The following is a 25,954-nucleotide window of genomic DNA, read 5'->3' on the forward strand; positions in this document are numbered from 1 at the left end:
AGTGTAATGTGGAAGGACTGACATGGCTCAAAGTTAGCACACAGAGCAAGGTGACAGCCAAGACATTTTGAAGGATGCAAAAAGAGTCTGCCAGTGGATCAAGGTGTACCTGCCGTCTTATCCCAAATGTCTTATCTTTCTCCGTTGCGTTCATCTCCACAGGCCATGCAGGTTTGTTCCTATATGTGTTTACTGCTTCCTTCTTCCCAACAGAATGTGCGGGGAGGGAAGGTCCATTTGAATCCCTGCCTTATCCCTAGCTCCTGAAACAGTGCCTGGCACCGAACAGAAGCTCAATAAATATTTGTTAAATAAATAAAGATTTGGAAGAAAGATCATTCAGGTAGAAAGAAAGATCTCCCTTAAAATTCCCACAAACAATTTCAGTACAATTTGAATAGATTCTATTTAAATAAGGTGAATTTCTTTGAACCTATAGTGTCAATATTAAGACTCAGAATACTCTGTTTGGGGAAAAATAAATCTATCAAAACACACTCTTTTAGGTTTCAGGAATGAAAACAATGCAGGAAACATGACTTAAAATGTTGAGAAGATTGTATTTTACAAAAATTTCAAAACTCATGAAATAAAAAGACAAATGCTGGCAAGAACCACTTATAGCATATGTCGTAAAGTAAATCTTAAAAAGAAGGCTTACATATCAATAAGCAAAAAGGCAACATTCCAGTGGGAAAACATGTGAAATATACGAAGTCAGTTTCATATATAATCACAAAAAACTAAGAAGAACCCAAAGCCGATTCTGATCCTCTAATAACCAAAGAAATGCAAATTAGTTGCTGAGAGAGGTATGTTACAATCTCACACTATGAGTGTAGATATGTCTATTTCCACTTTTATATCTGTTAAATTGTGTACATATTTTGAAGCATATTAATTTGGTGCATACACATTTAGAATTGTCATATCTCCCTGGTGAATGATCGTTTATCACTAGGAAATGCCCGTTATATCTCTAGTAATGCATTTTGTCCTGCAGCCTACTTTGTCTGACATTGCTATAATTACATATGTTTTCTATTGGCTAATGTTTGCATGATATAGACATTTTCCATTCTACTTTCAACCTCCCTATTCATTTATATTTAAGATGTATCCTGTGAAAGCAGCATTGATTGTTGCTATTTTAAAATCCAGTGTGATGATTGATATTTATTTTGTTCATTTACACTCAAGGTAGTTATTGATACATTTAAATGTTATCTACTGTCTTACTATTTGTTTTTTATTTGGCCCAACTATTATATGATTGCTTTTCTCTATGTTCTTGCCTCTTCTTGGATTAATTATTTCATATTATTCCATTTTCTTATCTCTGCATTTTCTTATTTCCATTTGGCATCTTTTCTTTTAGTCTGTAGAATTCTCTTTAGAAATTTTTAGTGTGAATTTGATACAATGAATTATCTCAGTTTTGTTATTCTGAAAGTGTCTTTACTGTGCCTTCACTTTTGGAAGATATTTTTTCTGGGTATAGAATTCTAGAGTGTTTTGTAGCTAGTTTTATTTTTGGTACTTTGTATAAGTCCATTGAATTCTTTCTTCCATGATTTCTGTTGAGATGTCAGTTGTAATTTTAATGTTGTGATGATGAAGAACATGTAAAAATATGACATTTCCTCCTGTGCCGCCAATGGGGGTGCTGCTTGCTTTTTGTCTTTGTTTTACTGTGATACAAGGATAATTTTCTTTGTATTTACTCTTCTTGGATTTCACAGAACTTCCTGAATCTGTAATTTGATGTCTCTCCTCAGTTTTGGAAAATTCTAACCTATTGTCTTCCCAAAGTTTGCCTCTCTTCATTTCCTCTCTCCTCCCATTCTGGGACTCTGATTACATATAGGTTAAATCTTTCTGCAGACTGCCATACATCTCTTATGCCCTTTTACATGTCTCACATTCTTTTTTTTTTTAATCTCCATGCTTCAGTCAACTTATTTACAATTTACCAACTAATTTCTTCAGCTATGCCTAGCTGATAAGTATGTCATGTTCATAATTCTAAACATTAAAAAATTTTAACTTATTTTATTTTATTTTTTTTGAGACAGAGTCTGACTCTATCACCCGGGCTGGAGTGCAGTGATGCAATCTTGGCTCACTGCAACATCTGCCTCCCAGGTTCAAAGTGAGTCTCCTACCTCAGCCTCCCGAGTAGCTGGGATTACAGGTGTGTACCACCATGCCTGGCTAATTTTTGTATTTCTAGTGGATACAGAGTCTCATCATGTTGGCCAAGCTGGTCTCAAACTCCTGACTGCAGGTGATCTGCCTGCCTCGGCCTCCCAAAGTGCTGGGATTACAGGCGTGAGCCACCGTGCCTGGCCAACATTTTATTTTGAAATAATCGTAGATTCATAGAAAATTACAAAGTTAGCACACTGAAATTCTGCGTACTAACCCTTCACCCAATTTCCCCTAATTGTTCCAACTTTTATAACTATAGTACCATATCAAAGACAGGAGACTGACACTGGTTCATTGTGTGTGTATAGGTCGATGTCATTTATCACAAGTGTTGATTCATGCAGCCACCATGCCAATGAGAATACTGAAATCCTCTAGCACCACAAAGGTCTGCCTCTTCTACTCCCTGATAGTCACTCTCACCCTCCTGATCTCCTACCATCATCAACCCTTGGCAATCACTGATATGTTTTCTACCTTTACACTCTTGTCATTTTGAGAATGTTATATAAATGGAATTATACAATATGTGACATTTCAAGATCAGCTTTTCTCACTCAGCATGATGGCCTTGAGATCCATCCAAGTTGTTGCATGTATCAATAGTTTGTTCCTTTTCATTGCTGCACCGCAACAACCATATTATTGGTACCATATTATCTATACTACAGTTTGTTTACCCATTCACCTGTTGAGGGGCATTGTAGTTGTTTCCATATTTTGGCTATTACAAACAATGCACCCAGGAACATTAATGTATAGGTATTTGGGTGGACATATGTTTTCATTTCTCTGGGATAAATGCCTAAGAGTGCAATTAAGGGTCCTATGGTAGTTGTTACATTTAATTTTTTAAAAAAAGAAACTGATAAGGTATTTTCCAGAGTGACTGTATTATTTTACATTTCCATTGTCAGTGCTTGAGAAAATCAGGCTCTTTACATCCTCACCAGCATTTGGTATTGTCACTATTTTTTATTTTATCCATTTTGATAGATATGCATTAATATGTTATCATGGTCCTAATTTGCAGTTCCCTGATAACTAATGAACATCTTTTCATGTGCTTATTCACTACCTATATGTCCTCCTCAATGACATGTGTCTTTATGTCTTTTGCCCATTTTCTAATTGGATGATGGATTGATTTTTTAAATGAATAAGCTTAATTGTGTTAGAGTTGTTTTAGGCTTACGGAAAAATAAGCAGGAAGAACATATACCTTCTTATATCCCAACCTTCATTTTCCCCCATTATTAGCATCCTGCAGTAGTGTGATACATTTATTAAAATTGATTCACCAATACCTAACATCCGTAATTTACCTTAGGGATCACTATTTCTATTGAATTTTCTATGTGTTTTAACAAGTGTATGACATGTATCTACCATTTCCGTGTTATACAGAATAGTTTCACTGCCATAAAAATCCCCTGTGCTCCAACTATTTATCCCTCTCTCCCTCCACTTGAACCACTGGCAGCCACTAATCTTTTTGGCTGTCTCCATCATTTGTTCTTTTTTAGAATGTCATACAGATGGAATCATACAATATGTAGCCTTTTCAGATTGACTTATTTCACTAACGTGTATTTAAGTTTCCTCCCTGTCTTTTTGTACTAGTTTATTTCTTTTTATTGTTGAATGCTGTTTTCTGATATGAACATGCCACAATTCACTTATGCATTTATCTATTGAAGGACATCTTGTTTGCTTCCAAGTTTTGACAATTATTAATGAAGTGCTATAAGCATTGTGTGCAGATTTTTGTGTGTACATAAGTTTTCAACTCATTTGGGTAAATACCAAGGATCACAATTGCTGGATCATATGGTAAGAGTGTGTTTAGTTTTATAAGAAAAGGCTGAGCTGTGTTTCAAAGAGACTGTACCATTTTGCATTCCCACAAACAATGAATGTTAGTGTCGGTTTTTCAATATCTTTGTCAGCTGTTAATTTTTTCAGTGTTTTTTATTTTATCCGTTCTAATAGATGTGTAGTGGTATCTTATTGTTATTTTACTTGAAAATTCTCTAATAACATATGATGCTGAGCATTATTTCATGTGCTTATTTGCTACATGAACATCTTCTTTGGTAAGATGTCTGTTCAGGTCTTTTGCCCACTTTTTAATTGGATTGTTTCATTATTATTGAGTTTTAAGAGTTCTTTGTGTATTTTGGGTAGCAATCCTTTATCAAGATATATGTTTTGCAAATGTTTTCTACCAGTCTTTAGCTTGTCATTTCATCCTTTAAACAATGTCTTTTGCAGAGCAGAAGTTTTAATTACAACGAAGTCCAGATTATCAATTTCTTCTTTCATGGATCATGTTTTTGGTGTGGTCTCCAAAAATTCATCATCAATCCTAAGGTCATCTAGGTTTTCTCCTACATTACCTTCTCAGAAATTTATAGTTTTGCACTTTAAAACATTAAAATAGATCTAGGTCTATGACCTATTTTCAGTTAATTTTTGTGAAAGGTGTAAAGTCTATGTCTAGATTCATTTTTTGCATGTAGATGTTGATATGGTTTGGCTCCGTGTCCCAACCCAAATCCATGTGGAATTGTAATCCTCAATGTTAGGGGAGGGACCTGGTGGAAGGTGATTGGATCATGGGGATGGATTTCCCCCTTGCTGTTCTCATGACAGTGAGTGAATTCTCATGAGATCTGGCTGTTTAAACGGTGTGTAGCACCTCTCCCTTTGCTCTCTCTTGCTGGCCATATGAAGATGTGCTTGCTTCCCCTTCACCTTCTGCCATGATTGTAAGTTTCCTGAGGCCCCCCCAGCCATGCTTCTTGTATAGCCAGTGAAACTATGAACCAATAGTTCCTTTCTTTATAAAGGAACAATAAACATCCTTTCTTTATAAATTACCCAGTCTCAGGAAGTTCTTTATAGCAATGTGAGAATGGACTAATACAGATGTCCAGTTGTTCCAGCACCATTTATTGAATACTACACTTCCTCCGTTGAATTGCTTTTGTTCCTTTGTCAAAGATCAATTGACTTCATTTGTGTGGATCTATTTCTGTTTAACTCATTTATTTGTCTCTTCCTTTGCCAATACCATATTGTCTTGATTTATAGCTTTCTACTAAGTCTTGAATTTGGGTAGTATCATGTCAGATCTCCAACACTGTTGTTTAATGTTATGTTGACCATTCTGGGTCCTTTGCCTCTTCATATAAGCATTAAATCAGTTTAGCAAAATGCACGAAATAACTTTCTGGGACTTTATATGGGATTGCATTGAATTTACACATTTTGTTGAAATAACTGACATCTTGATGATATCGAGACTTCCTATCCATGTTTGTGAAATATGTCTACATTTATTTTGATCTTTTAAAAAATTTTCTTCATTAGAGTTTTGTAGTTTTCCTCATATAAAGCTCATTCTTTTTTTTGAAATTTTTTGGTGCTAATGCGAATCGTTTTTATTTTATTTTCAAATTTCATTTTTTTAATTGCTGGATGATAAGAAAACAATTAACTTTTGTCTAATATTATCATTTTATCCTACAGCTTGCCATAATTGCTTACTTAGTTCTGGGAGAGTTTTGTTTTGGTTTATTCTTTGGGATTTCTGCATAGATAACCATGTCATCTGCAAAGATGCTTTTCTTTCTTTCCTTCCAATCTGTGTATCTCTCATTTCCTCTTCTTGTCTTATTGCATTAGCTGAAACTCTCAGTACAATGTTGATAGGAGTGGTAAGGCAGACATCCTTGCCTCATTCCTGATCTTAGTAGAAAAACATCTAGTTTTTGATCATCAAGTATGATGTTAAGAGTAGGTTTTTCATTCATCAAGTATGATGTTAAGAGTAGATGTCATTCATCAAGTTGAGGATGTTCTGCTCGAATCCTAGTTTGCTAGGAGTTTTTATCATGAACAAGTGTTGAATTTTGTCAAACACTTTTCTGTATCTATTTACATAGTCATGAGATTCTTGTCCTTTAGCCTGTTGAAATGATAGATTATATTAATTTATTTTCATATGTTGAATCAGCCTTCCATCCTGGAATAGATCTCACTTGGTTGTGATATATAATTTTTTTTTACATTGTTGGATTCAATTTGCTAATATTTTGTTGAGAATTTTTGCGTCTATATTTATGAGAGATATTGGTCTATAGTTTTCCTTCTTGCAATGTCTTTGTAATACTTGTCTCACAGAATGAGTCAGAAAGTATTCCTTTTGCTTCTATTTTCTGTAAGTAATCATTATTTCCTTAAATGTTTGGTAGAACTCAGCAGTGAATTCAATTGGGCATGGTTTCTTTGTTTTAGAAGATTTTTAATTATTGATCTAATTTTAAAATAGATGTAGCACTATTGAGGTTATCTATTTCTCTTTGTCTGAGTTTTGGCAAATTGTATCCTTCAAAAAATTGGTCCATTTTATTTAGGTTTTTGAATTTGTGGCCCTGGAATCCATTATGTTTCTTTATTATCTTTTCAATGTCCATAGGATCAGTAATGATGGCTTTACTTTCCTTTCTGATATTAGCAATGTGCGTCTTTTTTCTTAACCTGTATAAATGTTTTAAAATTTATTTATCATTTCAAAGAGTCAGCTTTTTTTCTTTATTTCCCATTTCCAATTTCATTGATTTCTGCTCTAATTCTTATTATTTCTTTTCTTTTCTTCTGCTTACATTGCATTTATTTATTTATTTATTTAGTTTCTGAGACAGAATCTTGCTCTGTTCTCTAGGCTGGAATGCAGTGGCACAACCTCCACCTCCCAGGTTCAAGCAATTCTCCTGCCTCAGTCTCTTGAGTGTCTGGGACTACAGGCATGCATCACCATACCCAGCTAATTTTTGTATTTTTAGTAGAGATGGGATTTCACCATGTTGGTCAGGCTGGCCTTGAACTCCTGACCTCAGGTGATCCACCTGCCTTGGCCTCCCAAAGTGCTGGGATTACAGGCATGAGCCACTGCACCTGGCCACAGTGCATTTAAATTGCCTTTTTTCTAGGTTCTTAAGATGGAAGCTTGGTTTATAGATTTTAGATTTCCCTTCTTTTCTAAGGTATGCATTCAATTCTGTAAATTTCCCTTTAAGTACTGTTTCACTGCATCTCACAAATTTTGATGAGTTTTATTGTCATTTTCATTGAAGTCGAAGTACTTTTAAATTTTTCTTGAGACTTCTCCTTTGACCTTAAAATGTGTTGTTTGATCTCTAAGAGTTTTCGGGTCTTCCAGCTATCTTTTTATTATTGATTTTTAACTTAGTTCCAATCCAGTCTGAGAGCATACTTTGTATAATGTCCATTATTTTAAATTTGTTGAGATGTATTTTATGGCTTGGAATGTGGTATATCTTGGTGAATGTTGATTGTGAGCGTGAAAAAGAATATATATTTTGCTGTCATTGGATGAAATATTTTACAAATATTGATTTGATCCAGTTGATTGATGGTACTTTTCCATTCAATTGTATCCTTACCTATTTTCTGACTGCTGGATCTGTCCATTTCTTTTTTTTTTTTTTTTTTTTTTTTTTTTTTTTTCTGAGACAGAGTCTTGCTCTGTCACCCAGGCTGGAGTGCAGTGGCGTGACCTTGGCTCGCTGCAAGCTCTGCCTCCCGGGTTCACACCATTCTCCTGTCTCAGCCTCCCGAGTAGCTGGGACTACAGGCAGTCGCCACCATGCCCGGCTAATTTTTTTTTTTGTATTTTTGGTAGAGACGAGGTTTCACCGTGTTAGCCAGGATGGTCTCGATCTCCTGACCTTGTGATCCGCCCATCTCGGCCTCCCAAAGTGCTGGGATTACAGGCGTGAGCCACCGCGCCCGGCCGGATCTGTCCATTTCTGACAAAGGGGTGACAAAGTCTCCAACTATAAGAGTGAGTTTATCTGTTTCTCCTTAGAGTTCTATCACTAATAATATAGTAACTGTGAAAAGTAGATTCTGGCCCATCTTCAGGATTTACTGGTTTTTGTTTGTTTGTTTGTTTTGGTTTTGATTGCTGTAGGCTACCTCTGTGCTGAAAATTGGCCTTAGGTGTAAGCTTTTTTCCCCCATAAGTTATTAGCGTACAGGTGGTATTTGGTTACATGAGTAAATTCCTTTAGTGGTGATTTGTGAGATTTTGGTGCACCCATAACCTGAGCAGTATACACTGCAGCATATTTGTAGTCTTTTATTCCTCATCCCCGCTCCCACTCTTCCCCCCAAGTCCCCAAAGTCCATTGTATCATTCTCATGCCTTTGCATCTTCATAGCTTAGCTCCCACATATCAATGAGAACCTACAATGTTTGGTTTTCCATTCCTGAGCTACTTCACTTAGAATGTGTCCAGTCTTATCCAGGTCACTGCAAATGTTGTTAATTCATTCCTTTTTATGGCTGAGTAGTATTCCATTGTATGTATATATACCACCGTTTCTTTATTTATTCGTTGATTGATGGGCATTTGGTTGGTTCCATGATTTTGCAATTGTGAATTGTGCTGCTATAAACATGCATGTGCAAGTATCTGTTTCTAATAATAACTTATTTTCTTCTGGGTAGATACCCAGTAGTGGGATTGCTGGATCAAATGGTAGTTCTACTTTTAGTTCTTTTAGGAATCTCCACACAGATTTCCATAGTGGCTATACTAGTTTACATTCCTACCAGCAGTGTAGAAGTGTTCCTAGATCACCACATCCATGCCAACATCTACTGCTTTTGATTTTTTGATTATGGCTATTCTTGCAGGAGTAAGGTGGTATTGCATTGTTGTTTTGATTTGCATTTCCCTGATTATTAGTGATGTTGAGCATTTTTTTATATGTTTGTTGGCCATTTGTGTATCTTCTTCTGAGAATTGTCTATTCATGTCCTTAGCCCACTTTTTGGTGGGATTGTTTGTTTTCGTGTTACTGATTTGTTTGAGTTCGTTGTAGATTCTAGATATTAGTCCTTTGTCAGATGTATAGATTGTGAAGATTTCCTCCCACTCTGTGGGTTGTCTGTTTACTCTGCTGACCATTCCTTTTGCCATGCAAATGCTCTTTAGTTTAATTAGGTCCCAGCCATTTATCTTTGTTTTTATCGCATATGCTTTTGGGTTCTTGGTCATGAAATCCTTGCCTAAGCCAATGTCTACAAGGGTTTTTCCAATGTTATCTTCTACAATTTTTATAGTCTCAGGTCTTAGGTTTAAGTCCTTAATCCATCTTGAGTTGATTTTTGTATAAGGTGAGAAATGGGGATCTGGTTTCATTCTCCTACATGTGGCTAGCCAATTATCCCAGCAACATTAGTTGAAAAGGGTGTCCTTTCCCCCACTTTATGTTTTTGTTTGCTTTGTTGAAGATCAGTTGGCTGTAAGTATTTGGATTTATTTCTAGGTTCTCTATTCTGTTCCATTGGTCTATGTGCCTATTTTTATACCGGTACCATGCTGTTCTGGTGACTATGGCCTTATAGTATAGTTTGCAATCAGGTAGTATGATGCCTCCAGATTTGTTCTTTTTGCTTGGTCTTGCTTTGACTATGCTGGCTCTTTTTTGGTTTCATATGAATTTTAGAATTTTTTTTCCTAATTCTGTGAAGAATGATGGTGGTATTTTGATGGGGATTGCATTGCATTTGTAGATTGCTTTTGGCAGTATGGTCTTTTTCACAATATTGATTCTACCCATTAATGAGCATGGAATGTGTTTCCATTTGTTTGTGTCATCTATGATTTCTTTTTTTTTTTTTTCTAGATGGAGTCACACTCTGTCGCCCAGGGTGGAGTGCAGTGGTGTGATCTTGGCTCACTGAAACCTCCACCTTTCCAGGTTCATGCCATTCTCCTGCCTCAGCCTGCCGAGTAGCTGGGACTACAGGCGCCTGCCACCACGCCCGGCTAATTTTTTTGTATTTTTTAGTAGAGACAGGGTTTCACCATGTTAGCCAGGATGTTCTTGATCTCCTGAACTTGTGATCCGCCCGTCTCAGCCTCCCAAAGTGCTGGGATTACAAGCGTGAGCCACCACACCTGGCCCCGTCTATGATTTCTTGCAGCAATGTTTTGAAGTTCTCCTGGTAGAGGTCTTTAACTCCTTGGTTACGTGTATTCCTAAGTTTTTCTTTTTTTCTTTTTTTTTGCAGCTATTATAAAAGGGTTCTTTATTTGATTCTTGGTTTAGTTGCTGTTGGTGTATAGAAGAGCTACTAATCTGTGTACACTAATCTTGTATCCAGAAACTTTGCTGAATTCTTTTATCAGTTTTAGGAGCTTTCTGGAGGAGTCTTTAGGATTTTCAAGGTAAGCGATCATATTGGCAGCAAACAGTGACAGTCTGACTTCCTCTTTACTGATTTGGATGCCCTTTATTTCTTTCTCTTGTCTGATTGCTCTGGCTAGGATTTCCAGTACTATGCTGTAGAGAAGTGGTGAGAGTGGGTAACCTTGTCATGTTCCAGTTCTCAGAGGGAATGCTTTCAACGTTTCCCCATTCAGTATTATGTTGGCTGTGGGTTTGTTGTAGATGGCTTTTATCACATTAAGATATGTCCCTTTATGCCAATTTTGCTAAAAGTTTTAACCATAAAGGAATACTGGGTTTTGTCAGATGCTTTTTCTGCATCTGCATCTATTCAGATGATCATGTGATTTTTGTTTTTAATTCTCTTTCTGTGGTGTATCACATTTATTTACTTGTGTATGTTAAACCATCCCTGCATCCCTGGTATGAAACCCACTTGATCATGGTGGATTATCTTTATGATATGTTGCTGGATTTGGTTAGCTATTATTTTGTTAAGGATTTTAGCATTTATGTTCATCAAGGATATCTGTCTGTAGTTTTCTTGTTTGGTTATGTCCTTTCCTGGTTTTGGTGTTAGGGTGATGCTGGCTTCATAGAATGAATTAGGGAGGGTTCTTTCTTTATCTTCTGTAATAGTGTCAAAAGGATTGGTACCAATTCTTTGAATGTCTGGTAGAATTCTGCTGTGAATCTGTCTCATCTTGGACTTTTTTTGTTGGTAATTTTTAAATTACCACTTCAATCTCACTGCTTGTTATTGGTCTGTTGGGGGTATCTAATTCTTCCTGATTTAAGCTAGGAGGGTTGTATTTTTCCAGGAATTTCTCCATGTCTTAAGGGTTTTCTAGTTTATGTGCATAAATGTGCTTATAGTGGCCTTGAATGATCTTTTGTATTTCAGTGGTGTCACTTGTAATATCTCCTGTTTCATTTCTTAGTGAGGTTATTTGGATTCTCTGTCTTCTTTTCTTGGTTAATCTTGCTAATGGTCTATCAGTTTTATTTAACTTTTCAAAGAAATCAGCTTTTTGTTTCATTTATCTTTTATTTTTTTTCGTTTCAGTTTCATTTAGTTCTGCTCTGATCTTGGTTATTTCCTTTCTTCTGCTGAGTTTGGGTTTGATTTTTTTCTTGTTTCTCTAGTTCCTCGAGCTGTGTCCTTAGAATGGCAGTTTGTGCTCTTTCAGTCTTTTCAATGAGGCATTTAGGGCTATAAATTTTCCTCTTAGCATCTCCTTTGCTGTATCCCAGAGGTTTTGGTAGGTTGTGTTGTTACTGTTGTTCTGTTTGAAGAATTTTTAAATTTCCATCTTGATTTCGTTTTTGAGCCAGTGCTCATTCAGGAGCAGTTTATTTAATTTCCATGTATTTGCATGGTTTTGAAAGTTCCTTTTGGAGATGATTTCCAGTTTTATTCCACTGTGGTCTGAGAGAGTGCCTGATATAATTTCAATTTTCTTAAATTTATTTTTATTTTTATTTTTTTTGAGACAGAGTCTCGCTTTTTGACCCAGGCTGGAGTGCAGTGGCGCGATCTCGGTTCACTGCAAGCTCCACCCCCCGGGGTTCACGCCATTCTCCTGCCTCAGCCTCCCGCATAGCTGGGACTACAGGCGCCCGCCACCACGCCTGGCTAATTTTTTGTATTTTTAGTAGAGATGGGGTTTCACCGTGTTAGCCAGGATGGTCTCGATCTCCTGACCTTGTGATCCGCCCACCTCAGCCTCCCAAAGTGCTGGGATTACAGGCGTGAGCCACCGCGCCCGGCCCAATTTTCTTAAATTTATTGATGTTTGTTTTATGGCCTATTATAAGGTCTATCTTGGAGAAAGTTCTATGCGCTGTTGAACGGAATGTGTATTCTGTGGTTGTTGGATGAAATATTCTGTATATACCTGTTAAGTCCATTTGTTCAGGGTATAGTTTAAATCCATTGTTTCTTTGTTGACTTTCTGTCTTGATGACCTCTCTAGTGCTGTCAGTGGAGTATTAAAGTCTCCCACTATTACTGTGTTGCTGTCTATCTCATTTCTTAGGTCTAGTAGTAATTGCTTAATAAATTTGGGAACTCCAGTATTAGGTGCATATATATGTAGGATTACAATATTTTCCTGTTGGACAATGCCTTTTACCATTATATAATGTCTCTCTTTGTCTCTTACAACTGCTGTTGCTTTAAAGTTTGTTTTGTATGATATAAGACTAGCTACCCCTGTGCACTTTTGGTGTCCATTTGCATGAAATACCTTTTTCCACCCCTTAAATTTATGTGAGTCCTTATGTGTTAGATGAATCTCCTGAAGGCAGCAGATAGTTGGTTGCTGAGTTATTATCCATTCTGTGGGTCTGTATCTTTTAGGTGGAGCATTTAGGCCATTTACATTCAATTTTGGTATTGAAATACGAGATACCCTTGCATTCATCATGCTCTTTGTTGCCTGTGTACTTTTTTTGTTTGTTTGTTTTTTGTTTTTGCTTTTTAACTTGTATTTTTGCTTTATAGGTCCTGTGTGATTTATGCTTTAAAGAGGTTCTATTTTGATGTGTTTCCAGGATTTGTTTTAAGATTTGGAGCTCCTTTTAGCAGTTCTTGTAGTGGTGGCTTGGTAATGGTGAATTCTCTCAGCATTTGTTTGTCTGAAAAGGACTGTATCTTTCCTTCATATACGATGCCTAGTTTAGCTGGATACAAAATTCTTGGCTGACAATTGTTTTGTTTGAGGAGGCTGAAGATAGGGTCCGAATCCCTTCTGGCTTGTAGGGTTTCTGCTGAGAAATCTGCTGTTAATCTGAGAGGTTTTCCTTGTAGGTAACCTGGTGCTTTTGTCTCACAGCTCTTAAGATTCTTTCTTTCATCTTAACTTTGGATAATCTGATGTGCCTAGGTGAAGATCTTTTTGCCATGAATTTCCTAGGTGTTGTTTGTGCTTCTTGTATTTGGATGTCTAGGTCTCTAGCAAGGTCAGGGAAGTTTTCCTCAATTACTCCCCCAAATATGTTTTCCAAGCTTTTAGAATTCTCTTCTTCCTCAGGAACACTGATTATTCTTAGGTTTAACATAATCCCAGACTTCTTGGAGGCTTTGTTCATGTTTTCTTATTCTTTTTTCTTTATCTTTGTTGGATTGGGTTAATTCAAAGACCTTGAGCTCTGAATTTCTTTCTTCTACTTGTTCAATTCTATTGCTGAGACTTTCCAGAGCATTCCACATTTCTAAAAGCGTGTCCAAAGTTTCCTGAAGTTTTGATTGTTTTTTCTTTATGCATCTATTTCCTTGAATATTTCTCCTCTTACTTCTTGTATTGTTTTTTGGATTTTCTTGCACTGGGCTCTGCCTTTCTCTGGTGCTTCCCTGATTAGCTTAATAACTAACCTCCTGAATTATTTTTCAGGTAAATCAGGGATTTTTTCTTGGTTTGGATCCATTGCTGGTGAACTAGTGTGATTTTTTTGGGGGGTGTTGAAAAGCCATGTGTTGTCATATTACCGGGGTTGGTTTCCTGATTCTTTCTCATTTGTGTAGGGTCTGTCAGAGGGAATATCTAGGGCTGAAGACTGTTGTTCAGATTCTTTTGTCCCACAGGGTGTTCCCTTGATGTAGTACTCTCCCCCTTTTCCTATGGATGTGGCTTCCTGTGAGCTGAACTGCAGTGATTGTTGTCTCTTTTCTGGGTCTAGCCACCCAGGCAGTCTACTCAGCTCTGGGCTGGTACTAGGGGTTGTCTGCATAGAGTCCTTCCGTGTGAACTATTTGTGGGTCTCTCAGCCACGGATACCAGCACCTGTTCTGGTGGAGGTGAGTTGGGGAGGGGGTGCAATGGACTCCGTGAAGGTTCTTAGCTTTGGTGGTTTAATGCTCTGATTTTGTGCTGGTTGGCCTTCTGCCGGGAAGTAGTGCTTTCCAGAGAGCATCAGCTGCAGTAGTATGGAGAGGGACCAGTGGTAGGCAGGGCCCTACAACTCCCAAGATTATATGTCCTTTGTCTTTCGCTACCAGGGTGGGTAGGGACCGACCACCAGGCAGGGGTGGGGATAGGCATGTCTGGGCTCAGACTTTCCTTGGGTGGGTCTTGCTGCGGCTGCTCTGGGGGATGGGGGTGAGAGTCCTAGGTCACTGGAGTTGTGTACCTAGGAGGATTATGGCTGCCTCTGCTGAGTCATGCAGGTTGTCAGACAAGTGGGGAAAGCCAGCAGTCACAGGCCTCACCCAGCTCCCACACAAACCGAAGGGCCTGTCTCCCTCCCACCGTGCCCCTGCCAACAGCCCCAAGTCTGTTTCTGGGTGTGGGCGAGAGGGGCTTGAAAACTTGCCCCAGGCTACCTACTTCCCAGCTGTGAAAGAAAAGGGCTTGGCTTTTCCCCTCCCTCTGGAGTCTGCACACTGGATTTGCACCGACCCCGGGTTCTGGCCAGGAGGCTTCTCATCCATTCAAACTGTTACAATGTTCAGCTGGAGATTTCCTTCTCCCTGTGAAGTTTTACCCCCTGCTCCTCTGGCTGCCTTCCCAATGGATCCCTGAGGTGCCAGCAGGACTGACTTGCTTGGGAACCCAGTGAGTTCCCAGGGCCTTTCTGCTGCTTCCTCTACCCCTGTAGTTTGCTCGACTCTCTAAATTGACTCAGATCCAGGTAAAGTCGGAAACTTCTCCCGCAACACACCTTCACTTTCTCTAGCGGGGGTGTGTGTTCAGGAGAGGAGGGTCTCCCTTTCCCACTTCTGCAGCTGGGGCACTCACAGTACTTAGGGTGTTTCCTGAGACCTGCAGGAGCAGTTAACTTCCTTCACAGGGTCTGTGGGTCCTCTTGGGATTGCTGGTTTGTTCTTGCAATCAACCTGGAGCTAAAATTCACAAATATGAGCCTCCACATGCTGCTCTGTCCAGTGCTGCCATCCAGTCCTGCCTCTCATATGCCATGATGATTGGCCTTAGGTGTAAATGTAAGATTCTTTCAGTTATTTTCTGAGCCTGTGTCTTTTCTGGGTATGTGTGATGACTTTCTAATTTCCCCTACATAGGTGTTAGTCTTTGAATATCCAAGTCTTCACACTGTCTGTATCCTTAAAAAGGGAAAAGAGGAAAATAAGGGGGGGAAAGGCACTGGCCCTTTTTATCCCCCAGAAGTCACTTCAGTTGGATAAGGTGGGTCTTGCAGCAATGGGTAGGGTGTACAACAATGGCCACCACCTCTTTGCACCTGTGACTAGGATCAGTAATCAACAATCAACAATCAAAGTGCAGACTCCCAATATTTGGAGGACAGTTTCCTTTTTCTCACTTTGGCTCTTGCAAGCTCTGTGCAAGCTGCTCCAGGGACACATGCTCAGCTATGTGCCATGGGCCTGGGGGTGGTGGATGGGTAGGTACTACTGTACTAGAGCTAAACTTGACCGAAATTGACTGTATTTTACTGTCCAACCCTTATATTGAAGTTGCAAGCCTTCAGTAGACCCTGGAGTTTCAAAATAATTGCATCAAACAGATTCTGCCAGTAGGTAAAAGTTTTGTTTAGCTGGGAGACAGATTTCCTGGTACTTCCTACTCCTTCATCTCCTCTTTACCCTATATCTGTAATGCTCTTTCTTATCCCTGACAATTTTCTTTGATAATTTTCTTGATCCACTTTGTCTAAAATTAATGTAGCTATTCCAGCTTTATTTTCATTGGTGTTAGCATGGTATATTTTTCTACATCGCTATACCTTTAATCTGTATCTTGACATTTAAAGTGCATTTCTTACACACAAAATATAGTTGGGTCTTGTTTTCTTATCCATTCTGACAGTCTGTGTGCTTTATTTTATTTTTAATTATTTTAATTTTAATTTTTTATTTCAATAGGCTTTTGCGGAATAGATGGTGTTTGGTTACGTGGATAAGTTTTTTAGTGGTGATTTATGAGATTTTGGTGCACCCATTACCCTTTTTTAATTAGTGCATTTAGACCATTGATATTTAAAATAATTATTGATGTAGTTGGATAAATATCTATAATATTTATTAACTTTTCCTATTTGCTGCTCTTATTCTTTGTTTCATTTTTGGTCTTCTATTCTTTGCCTTCTCTTGTTTTAACTGAGCATTTCATAGAATTCCATCATTTCTTCTCTCTTGGTATGTGAATCAATTTTTTTTCTTTTTCTTTTTTTTCTTTTTGAGATGGAGTCTTACTCTGTCACCCAGGCTGGAGTGCAGTGGCGCAATCTTGGCTCGCTGCAACCTCTGCCTCCCAGGTTCAAGCAATTCTTCTGCCCTAGCCTCCCAAGTAGCTGGGACTACAGGCGTGTGTCACCATGCCTGGCTAATTTTTTTGTGTTTTTAGTAGAGACGGGGTTTCACCGTGTTAGCCAGGATGGCCTCAATCTCCTGACCTTGTGATCTGCCTGCCTCGGCCTCCTGAAGTGTTGGCCAGGCTAGTCTCGAAATCCTGACCTCAAGTGATCCATCTGCCTTGGCTTCCCAAAGTGTTGGGGTTACAAGCACACAAGCCACCATGCCTGGTCAGATTTTCTTTCGTTACATCAAATATTACAAGCATTTTTTTCAGGTCATTATATATTATATAAAAGTATAATTTTGTTAAAAAGTCGCATAGTACTCTATTATATCTCTATCTTTCCCAGCTATCTCTCTCATATATACATATATGTACACACATACATAAAACATAACTAAATATAAATGTAATTTATTTAATAGGAATTCACATATATATACATGTATGTATGTATATGTATTTTATGTATTCATAAAATTCATATTTTATGAATTCCTATTAAATAAATTATATATTATTTTATGTGTGTGTGTGTGTGTGTATATATATATCCTAATATCCTAGCAATAAGCTAGTGTTAAACCATTGAATTTTTTTTTTTTTTTTGAGATGGAGTCTCACTCTTTTGCCCAGGCTGGAGTGCAGTGGCACTATCTCGGCTCACTGCAAGCTCCACCTCCCAGGTTCACGCCATTCTCCTGCCTCAGCCTCCCGAGTAGCTGGGACTACTGGTGCTTACCACCACACCTGGCTAGTTTTTTGTATTTTTAATAGAGACGGGGTTTCACCGTGTTAGCCAGGATGGTCTCGATCTCCTGACCTTGTTATCTGCCCGCCTTGGCCTCCCAAAGTGCTGGGATTACAGGCGTGAGCCACCATGCCCTGCCATCTTACTTACATTCTCTCTTTTTCTTTCTTTTTTTTTGAGACGGAGTCTCACTCTGTCACCCAGGCTGGAGTGCAGTGGTGTGATCTCAGCTCACTGCAACCTCTGCTACTTAGGTTCAAGTGATTCTCCTGCCTCAGCCTTCCAAGTAGCTAGGATTACAGACATGCACCACCACACCTGGCTGATTTTTGTATTTTTGGTAGAGATGAGGTTTCACCATGTTGGTCAGGCTGGTCTTGAACTCCTGACCTCAAGTGATCTGCCAGCCTTGGCCTCCCAAAGTGCTGGGATTATAGGAATGAGCCACAGCACCCGGCCTACTTACATTCTTTCTTGTAGTAATTGGTGCACTCAAAAATTTTATTCATTTACTTATCTACTTATCTATAATAACTTATGTAAACAAAGTAAATAAGTAAGATACATAAGTGGCCAGGTGTGGTGGCTCACACCTGTAATCTCAGCACTTTGGGAGGCCAAGGTGGGCGGATCATGAGGTCATGAGATTGAGACCATCCTGGCTACACGGTGAAACCCCTTCTCTACTAAAAATACAAAAACAAAATTAGCTGGTCGTGGTGGCAGGCACCTGTAGTCCTAGCTACTCGGGAGGCTGAGGCGAGAGAATGGCCTGAACCCCAGGAGGCGGAGCTTACAGTGAGCTGAGATGGCGCCACTTCACTCCAGCCTCGGCGACAGAGTGAGACTCCATCTCAAAAAAAAAAAAACAAAAAACATACATAAGTATCTTATATAAGTAACATAAGTAAATGAGAAAATTTACTTATCAGAATTTCTTGGGAATGATTTGTAGCCCTGAAATTACTTAATGAAAGAGATGGGTTTTTTTTCCCCAAGACTTTTGATATGTACTATCACATTCTCCCTCAAAAACATTGTACCAATTTATACCAAAAGTTTCTTTATAAAAAGTTATTAAACATGATGTTAAAATAGTGACTTCTACTGAAAGAAATGTAATGGTGAAATTGCTGGAGGTGCCAAGTAATACAGGCACTAAGAGATGACTCATTCTTTCATTCGTTCATTCATTTGCTAAGAGGAAATAATTTATGATTTTCTTAGGAGTTTATTTACTAGAGTGTCCGCGGGTGAAATTCAGATTCCACTGGGCAAATGAGGAAATGAAAAATATGGGAATGGATTCCTTTATAAAGAAGTTTGCCTGTGAAGGAAAGAGGAGTAAATAGTGCCATTGCTGGAGCAAGTTGGGCCGAGGGAGATGTGCTGAGAGAGAGATTTATCTGTGCATGTGAAGGAGCTGGTGGAGGAGGCAGAAGCACAAAAGAGAAGATTACACATTTCATTAAGGGAAACAAAATCAAATTTTATTTTCTTTGAGGAAGATGGAAGGACCAAATTAATATGCCTCTGTTGGAATTTTGCCCTAAAGACCAAAATTCCAGAACATTCTGCTGACAGAAGCCACAGATGTGGGCCAATTGTAGGTGTCAGATCAGAGAGGAGAATCACTTTTTTGCTGTAGACTGCCCCATGCACCAGCACCGTACCAGCCCTGGAGGTGTGTGGCGAGCCATGGTCTCTTTCCTCATGGCATGGTTCTTGGTGGGGAAGACAGGTATGTTCCCATCTCCGTGCCATTTGATGAGAACGATGCATATATACATGGGTAGAGGGCGCAAATAAACTTCCTAGAGGGGATTTGGAAAGCCTGTTGCTGAGAGAGAACACAGGAGCTGTGTCAGGGGATATCCAGGCAGGTGCTTCTGGGCATGGTGCCTTTCTTGTTGGAGGGAAGAGGGCTGCAGCGTACAGAGATGTAGAAAAGCACAGGACATTCCAGGAAATGCACCTCGTTTGTTGTCTTTAACTGGCAGCCAAAGGATTGTACAGCTGGAGAGAGTCTGGGCCCTCATATGAGAGGGGTTGGAGCCTGAGCCTTGTCTCACTGCCCAGCTGTGCCCTTGTGGTTATAACTGGACATGTGCATAATGACTATATGCGTCCTTCTGGGATGTAGCCACATGGTCTTCATTATATTCTCAAAGGGGCTGCAGATCCCTTAAAATTCAAGACTTGCTGCTGAGGGCAAGGGGCACATTTGGCAGGGTTTGAACCAGAAAAGCTGAATCATTGCCCTTCCATGAACAGGCTTGGGGCTTGTAATAAAGTTTCCCCTTGTTTCTCAGGACAGCTTGCTTCCCTAATGAGCCTGCTTGATAAGGTCGGGCCACAGAGGGCGATGCCTGTGAGGCACTTACGTGAGCACAGCAGGCTGGTCGAAGGGGCAAGGATGCAGAAGAGGAGGTCGTGCTGGGCTCTGCCACTGCAGGAAGACTGCGGGCTCTTTGAGATGGAGGCCTGCACTGTCCCCTACCCCTCTTTCCCCCTGCACAAATGTGATTATGCCTCTGCAGAGTGACTGGAATCAGGTTAGCGTCATTGAGCGATGCTGAGCCGGGGTAATCAGAGCCTGGAGCAGAGCAGGTGCTGGCTTTAAAGTGGCTTCTGAGAATTAGGACAGGCTGACTTGTAGCTCAGCCCCACGTAGACAAGCCACTTAGAACACTGTCCTTGCAGCCCCCAGGCCTCCTCCTTACCACAGCAAAGCGTTTGGGTTTGTTGGAGGGGGCCTCTGGCATGGCCCAGGTGCTGAGCTCGTTAACTGATGTTCAGGGGCTGGTGTCCCAGGGGTCCTGTTTGCCCAGCGTGTGGCAGGACAACAAGAGCTAACCAAGCCTGGGGTCACATTTGGTCTGCTCCTGCCTATCTGGGTGTCCTGGGACAATTACCCACCTCTTGGAGCCTCACATAAGTCAACTGTAAAGTGGGAATCACGAACATATCTAACTCATAAGGTGGTGGCAGTTAAATATCATATAGGAAAGACTCTCAGCATTAGGCCTGCTGCAGAGTTAGCCACAAAGAACATCGCCCCTATTTTCAACCTAGGCCACTGCCAGGACAAGGCCGGGTTTTACTGTTTCTACAAAGATGTTTCATACTCAGAACAAAAAAAATCAGTAATTACATAAGAACCTAAGAATAAAGGTTTATGTTAACCAAAATCTTAAGAGAAATGCAGTATTACTGTTTGGTGAACATCACTCTAGATGCTCTTCTATGCACACATTAATAGAGAGAAAATAATTTTGATAAGGGCACATTTAATATATTAATTTTAATAGTAGAAGTTATTGGCTGGGCATAGTGGCTCTCGCCTGTAATCCCAACACTTTGGGAGACCGAGGCGGGTGGATCACCTGAGGTCAGAAGTTAGAGATCAGTCTAGCCAACATGGTGAAACCCCCTCTCTACTAAAAATACAAAAAATTAGCTGGATGTGGTGCCTATAATCCCAGCTACTCGGGAGACTGAGGTAGGAGAATCACCGGAACACAGGAGGTGGAGGTTGCAGTGAGCTGAGATCGCACCACTGCACTCCAGCCTGGACAAAAAGAGTGAAACTCCTTCTCAAAAAAAAAAAAAAAAAAGCTATTGTATTTAGTTTAGTGTTTAACTGAAGAAAGTCAGATGAAACAGAAGGAATTGCTAAACTAGAGATATGTCATTTCTAGGATATGACTCTGGGAGTTGAGAAAATAAGTTTCAAGCAATTTTAATATTGTTAAGTCATTCTTTGCTTTTTCGCTATTCTCTTAAGGACAAAGATAAGGCATTCTAAGACTCTCATGCTCTACAAACTGAGTAGCCAGGTGTCTTAGACAAATTGCTTTAACATTCAATTATATGTCAAAATGAAATTGCAAATAGCAGAGAAAAACAACATGCTCACTTCAATTCCCACTAAATGACTTATCTTGCCAAAATGAAACAAATGCAGAGAATTCTTGATGCTTGACATGAGGAGGGGACATCCAGAGGTTAAGAAAGGATGCTGACAGCACCAGGAGAAACACTGAGGTATGCAAGATGTTAGCCCGTTGGCACCTGATAAACCAGGCAGGTCTGTAAGTGCAATACATTGCATTGTAGGTAAGAAAAATAAAGCCCAGCCAGGTGCCAATGTGACATGGAGTTAGGCCTCCAGCCCAGGGCTCTGTGCCCCACATACATGGTTTAACTATCTGTATTTACTGTGCCTTTTTACTATCTGTGCTTCTGATGCTATGACACCTTTGGGTCTTGCTGACCCTGGAGGGACTGCCCTTCTCAGGGAGAGGGGGTTCCTAGAGCTCTTAAAGGACCCACTTGCAAGTTCACCTTTCTTTTCTTTTTTTTTTTTTTTATTATAAGTTCTAGGGTACATGTGCACAACGTGCAGGTTTGTACATATGTATACATGTGCCAGGTTGGTGTGCTGCACCCATTAACTCATCATTTACATTAGGTATATCTCTTAATGCTATCCCTCCCCACTCCCGCCACCCCACGACAGGCCCCAGTGTGGGGAACTCAAACAAATTTATAAGAAAAAAGCAAGTTCACCTTTCAAATGCAAAATCATCAGTGCAGAGCTCCTACCCCAGCATCTCCTCTGTGGGGCTCTCACACTCTGGGCTACTATCCTCCTGCCCTGACCACTCAAGGGCTAGGTACCAGACATCTAGGGACAGCCCCCGCTCCAAATGTGACCTGGAGCAGACCAAATGCGACTCCAGAGCCCACTGAAATTATTCAAACCAGCCGATCCTAATCCTGCTCACCCTTGCCCTGCCTGTTTCTTCCTGTGGAAACCACAACACAGGCCCTTGCCGCTGTTATTCCCCCACCCGTCTGCTGCCCAACTGACCCTGGTGCTTCCCCATGTCCCCCTCCCCTTGGGGACTGTGAGAAACAAGCTGTTTTTAATGGCAGTTCATCTCCTGACTTGTTGGGCTCACCAGTCTGAACGAGAAGAAAGCCTACATTTAAACAGACTGCCCCTGCTGCACCCAAGGGTAGCCCCTTGGGGGACTGACTCCCTTGGGCATAGCTCAGTGACACAGAGAGCCCTTCCAGAGTCCAGCCAGGACCTGTTTTGGGCCCACACCCCGGGGTTTGGCATGGAAAACTCTGGTCCCTGAGCCGGCATTGCTCTGTCTGAGAAGTACCTTGTCCAGCCCAGCCACCTGTGAGAGGAGCAGGGCAAGGCCAGTGAGATGAACCTTCCGCAGGCTGACTCTGTGCTACCTGGGCATGAACACTTTGTCTCTCTCTAAGAGGAAAAGTTGGTTTCCAGGTGAAATGCAAGGCAGTCATAGGTGAAATGGAGCCAGAAAGGTCTCCAACTGGGGTTCTCACATACGAGTTTCTGACCTCTCTATCTTTATCCTCAGGACACATGGCATTGCTAAGACTTTACAGGGGGCTCAATAAAGCTCACACAAATTTAATTCTATTCCACACTCTTGTCGCATCGGCAAAGAAATTTCATTATCTAGACTACGTGACCTGCATAAATCAATTAGGCCCTTTGGTTTTGTAAACATAATGTACGTTTTGATCCTTTGGAGAGAGTTGTTTCAATTCAGCAATAGGTTTCAGCATCTATGCAATGTCCAGCAAAGTGCAAATGCTCAGCCCAACACAAAACAATGAGACAGGGTCCCTGGTTTTGGGAGCATCATGGGTCTGGAGGGAGAGACAGACACGTGTGTGGGGACAACACAATCAGGCTGTGCCAGTGCAATCGTGGCACCACAAGGTCCTCAGAGGTCGGGAGAGGCCACAGTGACTCCTAGCCCGTATTTTCTGGGTTGTGTGACTGACAGCACTCAATGCTTTCTCAGAACATCCCTTTTAAAATTATTTTCAATGTCAGCAGTGTTTTCTCATGACCTCCTGAGGGTTCAATTAATCTTTGGGAACAGTATCATTGAGAAAGAGAAAGGCAGCGGATTAAAGCTGGTAAATGATACTCTTGCTCAAAATCCTAGTGTGACTCTTAACTGATGCCAAAGTCTGTTCTAAAAGAAGCATTCCACGAGTGCCTTGGGCAGTCTGAGGCCTGCTGGAGGGAGCCTCATCTCTACTGTGCTTGCTCTGCTCTGTGCATTGCACATATGTGTATGCACACACACACATGTGCACACACACAGAGACACACACACGTGCACACACACAGAGACACACACACACCCCCCAAACTAGGAAAACATCCCAGGCTTCTGCTCCATAGTAGTAACTATGTTCTCACATTCTCTATATATGTATATATATACAGAAAATAAAATATATACACTTGTGTATATTTTAATTATCACTTAATTATAAATTTAACTAGATTATAATTAAATTAAAATGTATATATGGAATATAAGAACATAGTTACACTAATGTTACTAGAACATTAATTAAAATTTAACAAAAATATACACACATACATATATATGTATATTTCCTAAAGTAGAATAGAGGTATCATTGTCCAGATGGTAGATTGCTTCGTTTCTGCCCCAAGGCACCCTGGAAAATCTTTTGCAGCTTCCTGGTTTCTAACCTCAGAGCTTAGTTTTCTGTCTGCAAATCTGTTTCTCTTAACCTGTTGTGGTGCTTTCACCCAAAGATTCAATGTGCATCCATGGGCTTACGTTTCATGTAGAGACATTCATTGGGATCTCGGCTAATGGCCCTGGGTTGGACCATGGGGCAGCAGTTTCTTGTGTGGAGGTTACAGCAGTGACTGGCACCTGGGAAATAAAAGGTTGTCTGCTTTTTACCCTCTAGGTGGTTGCCACCCTGGGGACCACAACATGCTGCTCCTTTGACAATCTCTTAGAAGTCGGTCCTATCTGTAAGTATCCGATTCCATTTTCTTTTTGCAAAATGTTCTCTGTATACAGGGAATTTAGCAAACCTTTCTCGTTGATCTCTCTTTCTTGTCGTTAACGTCATATTGTGATGGTTTGCCCAGCTCTTCTCGTATTTGCAATAACACAGACCTCATTAGCTTGAACTCCACAAACTCAGAATTTGGGCTAATTGGAAAAGAGCTGAGCTTAGTTCTACCAACACACTATTTATAAGAAAAAAAAATTCCAAGCAATATAAAAGTTATGTAAAATTGCAGGTTATGTTGGCCCTGTTGAGGAGAATAAACTCTTCAAAATCTTAGAGTAACCACCTTCATATGTGGGTCATGCATACACCTGATATGAGAATTGTCCACGCTTGAATTTAATTCTTTGGTATATCCCTTTTTCACCTTTTTTTTTGGAATTACTGAATGCAGTTAAGAAAATTGCTGAAGGTAGTTCAGCAAATCAACACAATGAAACTGGATTTTGTCAAGGAATAATCCGTGCTTCAGATGTTTTCCTGGTCACTCTCACCTCCTCCCTTCCTCATTCCGAGATCCTAGGTTTTCTCATTGAGACTAGGATGCTGTGTTTTCAAAAGGTGAACGTGAATGAGCAGCTCTGTTTCTAGAGTTTCACCTTTGACATGTAGCTCTGGGAACTCAGCAGGCCTTGAAGCTGCTTCTGTGGACAGAAGAACCCTCGTAGGGCAGGGACACTGGCTCAGGGGGCTCCCCCTGTCCCTCTGGGATGGGAATGTTCTGACCACTTGGCTGTGAGTGGAGCTGCCTGAGTGGGGCCTTCAGACCACATACCTGTGGCCTGTGCCAGATCCCACAACAGCTACCAGGGAATTGGCTTCATCCTTAGTCTGCATAAGCCAAGCACAGTTTTCACCTCCCCTAACCCAAGAGTCACCCATGGTCCATACTCAGAGGAGTGGACCCTCCTCTCCTGGGCATTGGCCTCCCCTCTTGGGGTCAGCAGCTGGGGAAGGCCAGTGCTCAAGGTGCAGGTGCCCTTGTGTGAGCTAGACATGGAATTGGTGACAAGGAAGCTAGGGTCCAGCCCAGGATCCACCCTGAATCTTGCATTCTGAGCTTCATTTATGCTGTCTGTAAAGTGAAGAGAAAAACCCCACTTGTGCTCATAAAATAACAATATTTCCCCACATGATTATTCAGAGGATGAATTTATGCAGGGAAAATGCACCATCCCAAAGGTGGAGTGCATTGCTGCACAGCAAGGAAGGCAGCACTGGGAACTACTGGGAGGTGGGTGGCGTAGACTTACCCGCCCTCACAGAGTTTTGCTCCACCGTTTATGCTCTGTGGCACACAGCTGTAAGAACAACTGGCGGGAAGTGGTCGTGCACAGCCCCAGGCTGGGGAGAAGGGACAGAGCTGGCTGACTCAGGACTGCAGCCACAGCGTTGGCCTCATCAGCTGCAAGCCTTCATCAGCTCAGCCAAGCAACTTGAAGTCCTCTGACTCAGATGTCAGGCTAAGAACTGAATGTCCTGGCCGGTAGCTGGCTGATGTAATTCCCCAGGGCTATCGGATTTAAAGGGCCGAGGTCTTCTGC

The 25,954-nt window shown here is 40.6% G+C and overlaps 1 protein-coding gene across 2 annotated transcripts in view; it reads left to right on the forward strand.

Annotated features, from left to right (window-relative positions):
* DDC (dopa decarboxylase) overlaps window positions 1-25,954 on the forward strand; it is a 107,736-nt gene that overhangs the window by 40,124 nt on the left and 41,658 nt on the right. For both annotated transcript variants that reach the window (XM_055294442.1, XM_055294443.2), the window contains one exon: window positions 24,300-24,366. In XM_055294442.1, coding sequence (XP_055150417.1) covers window positions 24,300-24,366 — 67 coding nt within the window. The remainder of the gene's footprint in view (window positions 1-24,299; window positions 24,367-25,954) is intronic.

This window comes from Symphalangus syndactylus, chromosome 9 (genome assembly GCF_028878055.3).
Source record: "Symphalangus syndactylus isolate Jambi chromosome 9, NHGRI_mSymSyn1-v2.1_pri, whole genome shotgun sequence".
Lineage (NCBI taxonomy): Eukaryota > Metazoa > Chordata > Mammalia > Primates > Hylobatidae > Symphalangus > Symphalangus syndactylus.